This window comes from Neolamprologus brichardi, chromosome 12 (assembly GCF_056152115.1).
Source record: "Neolamprologus brichardi isolate AB-2024 chromosome 12, ASM5615211v1, whole genome shotgun sequence".
Lineage (NCBI taxonomy): Eukaryota > Metazoa > Chordata > Actinopteri > Cichliformes > Cichlidae > Neolamprologus > Neolamprologus brichardi.
In genome coordinates, this window is record NC_142115.1 from 12041579 (window position 1) to 12053005 (window position 11427).

Consider the following 11427-nt stretch of genomic DNA (forward strand, 5'->3'; position numbering starts at 1 on the left):
CAACAGCGCTGTAAACAACGGCAGTCTTGTGCGTAACAAGCAAGCGAATGATGCAGAAAACAGATTTTTAGACAGGAAACTGTTCTTGAAGTATTGTGTTCCTGCTCTCATTCATTGTTTTAGCTGTTTGGTGGTTGTTGAAATTTTGTGAGGTTTCACCTGAGATTCTGGCATTTCGGGCAAAATAAATTTATATTAAAAAATCGATTCAGGATTTTAATGAATCGATATCACGTTATCCGAGCTAGAATCGATTTTAATCGATAAATCGATAATCAAAACCCACCCCTATTAGATACTGGTGCAAATATAAATGATAAACTCATCATTTTATGCTCCATGATATAAAGACAAAGCCCCCCTATGACTCTATATGTCTACACTCCAGTGTAGACATATAGAAGAGAAATCGTCTGCGACACAATGATAGGCAATGTTTTGCAGGCCAGATCTTCGTCTACAGGTGACTTTCTTTGTTCTCTATTGAATTGACTTCCTCCTCTCCTGCAGAGCAGGAGAAAGTAGAGGATACAAGTGGGCACTTAGCAAAATCCCCTCGGCTCACACATCCTCAACTCCACTGGGTTTAATCTGCATAACTCTACATCACTGGCTAATGTGGGCCTTTTAATTGCTCTGATAATGGTCCAGCAAAGAGCACCAGATCGACCCGCACTCAGATGTCTGTAACGGCCGCTGACGCGGTTAAGAGCGTGACTGTACGTTTTAAGTGGCCCCGAGGTGGTAGTATAGCTTTAGAACACAGAGATTTGATGCGTAAACACAAACACAGATCCTGGATGTCCAGCGCTGATGTCAGCAGATCCTGCCAGACTACTTGCTGGGGGCTGGCACAATAGTGTGAAAGAGAGGGGTGTGTGGGAGGGAGCACACACACTTAGTGCTGATGGGGGGTAACAGATGTAGATGAAACAGCCTCAGAGAGGAAAGTAGCAGTCAGCCTTCATAAAGCTGATGGAGTTTAGAGCCAAATGGAGAGGAACTGGTAGAGACTGGGAGGAATAAAAGGCAGGAGGCAGCAGTTCAAACAAGGAGCACAATCAACTGTTGGGAGCTGACGTTAGATTTATGAAATGGGCTTTAAATTAAACGAACAAAAAAAGACAAACTCAAGTCAGAGTTGTCGAAGCCAAAACATCTGCTTCTTAGTTACACGCCTGACAATTTCCTGTAACTTTCTCAACAATTACTTCTTCTTTTCTTAAGGAAAAAACAAAACAAAAACTAATATTTCTTAGAAGTCAGTTTCAGTTCCGTAGATGTTTGTTCCCCAAGACATATAAATGGTGCTTCCAGCTCAACGCTGGCACAAAATCCAGTCCATTGTTAAATCCATGTAATACTTTTCCCTATACAACATTCAGACGTGACAAAAGCAGGACATATATATTTTTTAATCAAATTTAAAAAGTTATCTTGTTTGCATATGTTTGACAGTGTTTACAGCAAATCATGTGGAAAAGACATGTACATTTACAATTACGTGGGTTTAAATGAAGCGTTAACAGTGGTTGAGTCCAGTGTGAAACAGGGTTTGCAATGAACCAAGGCAACACACACTCACACTCTCTCATATACACACAGTGCAAAGCAATTCGGTGAAGACAAATATTCTGGAAAAAAAAACCATCATGAGGATTCAGATTAAGCTCAAGTGATGAGCGGATCAGTGAAAGGACACACATGCACAAAAATAAAGTAATGGTTAATTTTCACATTTCATTTACAAATAAATGGCAACTTCAATCTGTAGACCCCTTCCTCTATCCAGCTACAGACATAAATAAATTAAATACTTATTATTTGGAATTATTCATTATTTATATGATGATATCAGAGGCACGATAGCTAAGGCTCATCTCTGTTCAGACATACGCGGATCACATATAAACTCAGAGTGAATGAAAGCAAGAAAACAAGGCACGACGTTTGCACAACGTAACGATCATTCAGAGGTTTGGAGAGATGATAGCTCCACTGAGCAGCTGTCTGGGGGACGGAGACAAAAACCCACTTCTTGTATGTTTATTGTTGTGAACTGACAATGCAGAGAACCAGCTGAGGAATAATGAGAGCTTAACTGTGTGACCCCCGCCATTCTTTTCACAGATAAAACACGTGCTTGGTTGTTGTTTTTTTGTTTTTTGTAAAACTGCTTTTATAGTATTTTTTTTTTTTAGAAACAGGAACTGTTATTACTACAGAATACAACTTCAGTGTGTGACATTGCAGAAAATAGAAATAAGGAAGAAGTCACTTCTCCAATCTCCAAGTGGCTTTGTGACCCATTCAGCTTCAAGTTGTCACACCAGAGCACACTCTGGTCTGGGATATGCCTGGTCATAGTTTTTGCTCTCTTGTTTTGGTAGTTGTGGATTTCGGTGGAGATTCATCGTCGGGTTTTGAGTTTCTCCGGCAGTCTCGCCACAGACTTGTCCTTGCTAGCAGTGAGCAACATGTCGCTTTTATGTTTATTTAGCCACACAGTAATACTGTTCCCACAGTAATAGCTCGGGGCCCCACAGTCTTAAAGGAAAAGCCCACATACGTGTCTTTACTCCAAAGTACCATGTTATTGCATAGCTACTAATCTCGAAAGCGTTCTTTGCTCTCTGTGATAAGCGTCGCAGAAACACCGGTGGTTTTAAGGAAATTATGACGAGCGATCAGTAACAAACAGCAGCGTGAACATTTGTTCAGAGAAGAGATTCCCGGACGGGGCAAGAGTACCTAAGGTCAGATCAGAGAAATAAGAAAAAGGTCCTAAATGACACCTTTGGTTCAGAGGCACTCCGAGTTGTCAACATGCATGTGACCCCCCCAAAAAACTAAATATATCCGAAACTCAACATGCAGAGTTAAATAAAAGAAAGAAAGAAAGAAAGAGATCGCAAGGAGGTCCTTGATGATGATGGAATCCAATTAACACGGCAGCTTCAGTCCACACTTGAGTCATCTGAGCTGTCCATGTCCACTTCTTCCCACGAAGCCTTGGTGCGTTGCTCCCAGCTTCTGGCCTGGGCAATCACAGCGGGGGTCATGAGCGCCACACAGGCTGCCAGGCCGGAGACGTGCGCCTTAAACTCCGTGCAGTTTTTCCACTCGTCTTTGTCGGCGTTGTACACGTGAACGTATTTCATCCTGTTGCCTTTGTCGTGCGTACGCCCTCCCACGACGTAGATGTGACTGTCCAGCACAGCTATGCCGGGTTCTCCGTGGCCCGCAGGGAGGGGGGACATTAAAGACCAGGAGTTGGCTGTGGGGTTAAAGCACGCTACCTGAAATTGAAGAAAAAAATAAAGCGAGCAATAAATGACTTTTTATTTCATAAAAGTGCTGCAGGAAGAGCATCAAAATGTGCCGCTCTGGCTCGTACAGAAATTAATTTAATTAGCTTGAGAAGTCAAAGCTTCTGGCCTGTATTAGTATGTAAAATAATGTCGGTCTAGAAAAGGCCGTGGAATATTTTCAAATTTAAATTCATACTATAGGAGGAAAAAAACAGAGGTGAGCAGGCTGAAAAAGAGGCAATACTTTAAACTGCATAAGAAGCAAAGAGCCAATGATAAACAGCTGCGATCACTCAGGACGATACCTTCAGGACATCCCTCCTGTATCCGCGCTCGTCATTACTTCCTCCAATAACGTACATGCGGCCGTTAACGGCTGCCATGCCGTGCCACGCCCGCTCCACCGGGCCCTCTGCGCACCCTGTCCAGCGATTGGCTGCTGGGTCAAAACAGCAAGTTTCTCTGAGGTACGCCATGCCTCGGCGCCCACACGTTATATAAATTTTTCCATCCACCACTGCTCCAGCATGGGCATACACCTGAAAGGGTAGACTAGTATTACAGTGGATGTAGGTCTCAGCACAAATGCGAGTAAGCAGCGCCATCATGTGGACAGTAGAAGAATCACATGCACTCATTTTCAATCTTTCACACCTTCAGGTTTCCATACCTCTCTCTTTAGAGGAGACACAAACTCCCATGTGTCTTTGTGTGGGTCATAACGCTCCACCGACTCCAGCTCGTGGTTGTAGTCTCGTCCTCCAATGGCATAAATATGGCCGCCCACAACACAAACACAGTGGTCGGCATGCTGCTGCTGCAGAGGCTGGATGGTGTGCCACTTGTTGTGACGGGGGTCGTATCTGGAAAGAGCAGACAAGTCCCAGAACGGTGAAGAAGAACCTTAAATGAAAGATGAGCTCATTTGGAAGCAAAGTGGAAACTCTATTAAAACAAAACAGAACCGTTAGGTTTCTATTGATATTGTTTTAAAAATCTTTAAGGATTTAGCAGCTCTTCTGTGCAGCTCTTTTGTTGTTTTTTTCCATCTTAAAGCAATGAGCCAATCCCCTTTACTCTAACCTGTACTCAGTTCACTCCTTCAATTTCCAATGTTCATATAAAAAAGGCACTTGCAACATTAGTAAATGATTTTTAGTTGGGGATGTTTGTATGCAAAGTCTCTACATGAAGTCAACTTTCTTCCCCCCACCTCCCACCAGCCCTGTCAACTGGTGTTAAAGCTCAGAAATTACGAATATTCAGCTCCATGACTTTATGATGCGGTGCACAAGTCAGTAAGACATCTGACGCCAGCAAGTAACATCAGTAATGTGTCAGCCAAAGAAACGCCTCCAGAGACCGACAGCTGCTCAGAAATCCTCCACCACAGTAACTGTGAGTCAGAGAACACCCCTGGAGCAATGTATTTAGTATCTTTACACTGTATTAAAAGCATCTAAATTAAACTATAAATATCAGTGTCTAGTTTACTTGAATCAAACCTGTATCCCAATCTGCATCTAATTAATGCTTGAGCCCTTTGTGGGGTTTAATGTTGGTCACTGTTGTGGCAAACTACTAGTAAAGATAATCTCCCTCAGCAGAACAGCAGTGTAAGCACATCATATTGACCATTCAGACCGGTAAACAGGAAGAGCAGGTTCGCTTACTTAAAGAACATCTCTGAAAGACCAGAGAGTTCTTTGCTCGGGCTCACAATCATGTGAAAGCGTCACTGAAAATAACACCTGAGTATGAGGCAGTCATGCTGCAACATAATGGAGACAGCATCAAAAGAGCATCAAACATCACCAGAGGATGCCGAGCAAAAAAGGATGAAATCACAAAAGGTGTGTGAACCTGCTTTTCAAGCAAATCTGGCTTTTACGACAAGTCATTTTCTGCTTGTCCAGAAGAAAACTCCCTCCCTGATATTTCTGCAGCTGTGTCTCCTTTCAAAGCTCCCAAATCACCACAGTATTGTGAATGCTGGAGGTGTGGATGTACCTAAACGGATGTTGTCAAAATATAAACTGTGAACACATCATTTAAAAAGCAAACACGGAGAAAAAGTTCTTTAAGATACTGAATAACTGTAACTCGGAAAAATCTACATTTCCATGACAACTAGGCAAACTCCATCTGCTGGCAAATATCCTCAAACTCCTTCCTTCCTTTCCTTTTATCGTCTCGAGGATCAAATCATGCAAATGAAAGTCCAGAGCCTCCTGTAAGATTGCTTCCTGTATTTTTAATTTAAAAATTCAACAGTAATAAACTGATTAATGAGATTAATCAGCTGCAGCTCTAACTCCACCACAAAAATGAACCATAAAGGGCGTATGATAGGCTCTCACCTCCAGCAGCGGGTCTCTGCATGAAATCCACTGGTGTTCATGTCCCCGCCAATAAGATAAACAAAGTTGTTGAGCACGGCGATGCCCTGGTTGGACATCCGGGGAGTGTGAGCTGCAGTGAGACTCCTCCACTCCCCCCAGCTTGGGTGAAACACCTGAAACAGGTGATCGGTGTATGCGAGGGAGCTGGAACTAAACATTCCCCCGAAGCCCAGTATGCAGTGGAAAGTGGACCGCGGCTGGGTGAGAGGAGTCTGGAGGACAGGCTGCAGGAGCTCCTGCTCGTGGTAGCGCAGTGCAGCTGAAACAGAATCCTTCAGCGGACACTGCTTCAGTCTGTTGTGCAATCTCTGCAACATGTGCTTCTCAATCAGGCAAAACCGCACTGCGTCGAGCATCTTGAGATTGTCCTTCAGGTGAGGGAGACAGAAACATAAATGCAACACTTTAATAGAGTGTAATTAAGATGTGTGCTTTATTTAGATAGATGAGTATAAATGCAGACACACCTTTGGACTGACCTGCAAGTACACCTGGTCAGTTTCCACCTGCTCGGGACTGTAATGATAGTGAAGTGCTGCCTCGTACACCTCATTCTCGCTGTTCACCTGGAGCTCGTCGCTGCTCAGCGCACTGAACACTTCATCCTGGGGCAGCTGTCGGTACACATCTGTTCGGGACAACGTCTGAATGTTGCTGAGCATGAAGGAGTGCACTTTGGCCTTCAGCTGTTGCAGTGCGTAGAGATCGGCCAGGTGATACAGCTCTAAAATGTTGCTCTCGTCCATCCAAGAGAAAAGGAAATCACAACAGAACCCTATGACATTCTCGAGCTGGAAAACACAAAAGCTGCACAGGTTAACTGAAAAAATTTAAAAAACAAAATAAGAAATAAGTAGGAACAACAACCTACTTGTACAAGTGTGGCAGCTATCAGGACTTCCTGCACGCACTCTGGGTCTAAGTCAATCTCTGACGTGTAGATGTAATCAAGTATTTTCTTCATGGCCATGTAGGACACTCCATGAATTGCAATCTCCTTTTGCTGTGTTTCCCGGAGGCCTCCTGCAAACATCCCCCTAGTGGAGAAGGGTAATAAAGTATTATGCTGGGTCATCCTGGTCGCCCAGTAATGATAAGACTCACACCCTATCATAAGGGAGAGATGTAGCAACTCAAAGAACATTGAATTCAAATGTATGGGAGAAAAAGCAAAAATGGTGCCAGCAGAGGGAGAAAAGGCCTTATTTTAGGATAAGCCAGCAAACTGTTTTTAATATAACTGATTATTCTATATACGCACTTTTAAGGTCATATTTACCAGTGAAATGAAATTTAATTTGACAATGCTTAATGAAAAATCATTATCTGTAAGGGGGTTAGAGGGCAACCTGTCAAGAGCAGAGCCTGGGAGTTTACTGACACGTTGCATTACCCTGAAAATATTCTGCAGTCCTGCACTGACTACAAACAAGCATTCAGAACAAAAATGTTGCATTGACTCTTGGCTTATGCACACTGCAGGCTGACGTTTTCAGTGAAACGTCTGAAATGTTTCTCTTACAGTTTCAGTTTGAGACATGATGTAGGAAAGAAATCGCAAGTAAAAGTAAAATTCACCACAGACCTAAAACAAACTGCAGCTATGTCACCTGACTGGTTTAACTAGCTGATGAAACATTTGGGGAGATTAAAACACAGATGCAACATTGGGCCTGATTGTGTTGTCAAAATCAGGCGCAATGTTGCAATCAGCTGAACCAGCTGCCCTACATCGAGTGCGAGTGAGTCAAATCACTGCTGACAAGAAGGTTCCTGCTTTGAACCTGCCAGCTGGTTGTGTCTGCATGTTCTCTGTGTGAATTTGTGGCTTCTTCCCACAATCCAAGGACATGCATGTTAGATTAACTATTTAATGTAAACCAGCTCCAGGTGTGAATGTATGTGTAGTTGTTTATTTCTCTTTGTGGGAGTCCTGTGACGGACTGGCAGCGTCCCCAGGGTGTATCCCGCCTGTCACCCTATGACATTTGGGACAGGCTCCAGCCCCAGAATTGGATAAGCAGTTAATAAAATGAACAGAAGGATGGGTTGACGAGTCCATCTTTTTATCTCTGCTTCACACAGACATCTGCAATGTTTCCATTGTTGTTAACATTTCCACGCTGTTATGGAGTAACTCAAGTGAATAAGAACACTTATGCTCAGACACTGACTGTGATCTGACGAACAGATAGCCAGGAACAAATACCAACAAGTTAGGTTTTTACACATTTTTGAATCATTACCGCACAGTAACTATGCTCACAGTAATACACTCGAAATTATCTGGTGGTGACATTTGTATTCCAGTTACAATAGCTCTATGGTGACCTTGTAAGCAGTGGACTTAAAGGAACAAGTGACCCTGGTTTTATTACCACTAAATGTTTTCAAGTTTTAGGCTTTAGACGGTAATAAAAATAAACCAGAGTTATATCACAGAGAAAGAACTCTTTAATTTTTTTTAAAAGTTAAATCACCTCCACAGAAGTTTTGATGTGACTACAGTATGCAGGGAAAGACTAAATCACAGGTGCAATTCAAGGCCTCTGAGGGCAAAGCACTGAGGTTCAAGCAATCATGTGACTGGTGGCAGAACCCAAAATATGCAAACCACTAGTAATCATATGACAATGTTGCTGAGCTTGAGGATACATTGGGTTTCAACTGGACTGTGCAAAATGCCTAGGCTGTGTCTTGTGACACGGGGTGCCAGAGTAACTGGTCAGATTTGCTAGTAAACACATTAGCATATGTTGTGGTGTGTGTTATAGAAAACAACTTATTCATTCACTAGCCTGGAGGTGGCTAACTATTTTGATGGTCAATGGCGTGCATATGAATGCTCTTGTATGAAAAGTTTGGATCTCTGTGGAAACAGGCGCAAAAGATTGCATACAGTACTGTCATGTGCACAGAGAGAAAACAGCAAAGTGAAGATGAAAGCAAAACAAAAAATAACTCCTGTGAGTTTTACCTGAAATAATCACAGGAGGCTGCCAATATTATACGGTGGGCTTGTATTGGGCGACTTTCCACAACCAGCACAACATCAAACAAGGTGCCACTGTGTCTGAGAGACAGTAGGCCGTCCAGCAGGCTGCAGAAATGCTCTGAACTTCTGTAGGACTGTCGGCGCAGGCGGCCCGATGACCCGGCGCGTACTCCTACTGGACTCAGAGCTCCATCCTCAGCCATGACAGCACAGCGGCGCTCGGGCTTCATCGCGTTTGTCTGCCTGATACATACATCACGCAAAGCTGCCTTCACTTTACTTCTAAAGTGGAATCATACAGCACAGCGACATGTGGTGCAAACAGGATGAAAAATGTAGCTAGAAGCTAAACAGGCGGTGTGGGTGACAATGCTCGCTTGCAAATGGCACTGCACAGTCAGTGTGAAATTACAGAGTCATACCACATTAAATGCCGGATAAATGCTACACGTGAACCCAAAGAACTGTTAGAAAGCATATAAATTACAAACAAATCTCCCTACCTTCGGCTAGCTGTCACTCCGCGGCAGAGCTGTTAGCTAATGTTACTTTCGTATAACAGACAGCAACCAAAACAAGCTAGAGGCTACTTAGCGCGCCAGCTAGTGCAACGCACTCTGTAACAGCAGGATGTACGCTTAAAAACACAACCAAAGCGACTGCACAGAGAAGAGTCCTCGTATTGTTCAAAACCAGACGGGTGTCTAATACTACACGGCCTCAGGAACACCTTCACTTCGGCGAACTGAGTTGCACCTGATACATAAAAACAAAGTCTGTTTACTTTTTGGTATTTTGGCGTTAGATCAACTTCCATTGGTCATTGCTGCGCTATGTCCCACCCATTTCTGAAATCGAACCAATCAGAGAAATCTTTCACATCGCCGAGAAAAAAAGCGAAAGCTCCACCTTTTCCTTTAAAACGATACAAATGTATCGTTTTAAAGGAAAAGGTGGAGCTCAGTGTGTAGACATGATCATTTTTACGATGGGCCACTTTAAGAAAAAACAAACAAACATCATTTTGAGAATAAAGTCGAAATATTGAAATTATAGTCGAAAATCTATGTGGAGGAAAAAACAGTCGAAATGTGGAGATTACAGTTGAAAAGATGGTGCAGAAATTTGCATCTGGTCAGACATAACCACACACAAGCCTAGAAGAGTGGATTTGTTCAAAATGAAATGGCTGGTAATGGACAGATGTGATCAATGGTCACACCTTAGTATAACAAGAGGATGTATGTTGTATCACACGACGACTTCTTTTTCTTCACTAACTACACAATCTAATCTACACAAGGCATTTTGTAGAGCGTATACAGCAGCCGTGGCAGTTTGTCTCAACACAACTGTAATCTGCACATTTCGACTTTTTTCTCGAAATTTCGACTTTATTCTTAAAATGATCAATAATATTCTTTTTTTTCTGAATATATCTGCATTATATTAAATCTAGTCGTTTAAAAAAAATGAAAATGATATGAATAAAAAATGTTTCATTAACACTACTTTTAAAGACAAATACATGCTTGTGATATTTTCTGACTCAAGATGGCGCTGCTTCCTTCTCAAACAACTTTGAAGCTTCTACCTGTCACGCCTGCACCAGGGGCTAGGAATTAGCATATTTACTACTTTGTCCCACTTTTGTGTTTATTTTGGTAAGGTTATTACTCAGGGCAAATTGTATACAATTTACTTTATTGTGTTTTGGGAACTCTTACATAGACTGGCCGATTAAAAAGCAGTAGTTTGGCTATACAATGCAAAAAGATCATATAAAGCTCTTCAAGCCATATCTGTTCTTTTTTTTAAGCCTCCAGTATTTTTGCTCTCCTTCATCACAGATTGATTTCCCACAGTTTTAGAAGCATGTGCTATCAGATAGATTTTCCAAGGGAGCAAGTCATGATGCTTTTTTTGTTTTTAATTTATTGTGGCTTCCATGTTTCTTGGGCTTTACAGTTTCATCCATCTTCTGCTGACATTTTATTTTGCATACATCATTCCCCGACACTCAGAGCAGTTATTTTTCCCACCTGCAAAAAAAAAAAAAAGGAACAAAACACTGCTGGAATAATCCATCACTTGATGTATTTTTCTGTCCAATACACTGTACACAGCAGCACGGTGCACGGGGAAAATTGAGAGTGGGGCTTCTCCGAGGGGTTTCTGTCCCGGGTGTAGAAATGCCCTTTATAAACACCAAATGAATTTTTGTTTGCATATATATTTTCCATCTGGGCGAAGAAGTGCCCTCCCACAGTCCTGTCTATAATAGATCCTGCTGCCTTTGTCTGAACAGCAAGCATACGCACTACATATACACTACTGTATTTCTGTCAGCGTCATTCTTCAACCGCTAGACCTGAAAGACTCGAGCACTCGAGCAATCAATTAGTTGTTGCAGATTTCCATTTATTTCTCTCCTTCCTTCCTTTAGGCTTTGCAGAACTGATTGGACCAAATTGATTTAAAAAAAAACCGAGAAGACATTTTCATATTTATTTATTTATTTATTTTTACAGCTAATTGGCTATATAAGCAAATCATTTCATTAGAGGTACTCCGATGTCCGATACTGTGGTATGACATCACTACACCCCCCCTCCCCCCCACCACACACACACACACACACACACACACACACACACACACACACACACACACACACACACACACACAATAAAAATATGTCACCAGGCAATGAAGTTTT

General features: G+C 42.3%; 1 protein-coding gene across 2 annotated transcripts; it reads right to left on the minus strand.

The window, feature by feature from the left end:
• Positions 1-1399: 1399 nt before the first annotated feature.
• Positions 1400-9493, minus strand: klhl22 (kelch-like family member 22). 2 transcript variants are annotated; one of them, XM_006803179.2, is made up of 8 exons: positions 9212-9493; positions 8691-8951; positions 6585-6750; positions 6193-6504; positions 5672-6081; positions 3982-4174; positions 3617-3850; positions 1400-3299 (listed from the first exon to the last, which is right to left on the minus strand). In XM_006803179.2, exons 2-8 carry the CDS (start codon positions 8936-8938, stop codon positions 2958-2960), a joined length of 1905 nt encoding a protein of 634 aa, XP_006803242.1. In that variant the 5' UTR covers positions 8939-8951; positions 9212-9493; the 3' UTR covers positions 1400-2957. The 2 variants fall into 2 exon arrangements, with proteins under 2 accessions (XP_006803242.1, XP_006803241.1); XM_006803178.2 differs by having other exon boundaries at positions 6181-6504.
• Between the last annotated feature and the right edge of the window lie 1934 nt (positions 9494-11427).

What these genes read in the sequence shown, in the direction of transcription:
- klhl22 (XM_006803178.2), bottom strand. Translation starts at nt 8,938, where the DNA reads ATGAAGCCCGAGCGCCGCTGTGCTGTCATGGCTGAGGATGGAGCTCTG. An exon ending in ACTTGCAGGTCAGTCCAAAG is followed by an intron (nt 6,082 to 6,180) that starts GTGTGTCTGCAT and finishes CCTCACCTGAAG; the next exon opens with GACAATCTCAAGATGCTCGA. An exon ending in GCAGAGACCCGCTGCTGGAG is followed by an intron (nt 4,175 to 5,671) that starts GTGAGAGCCTAT and finishes TGCTCTTTCCAG; the next exon opens with ATACGACCCCCGTCACAACA.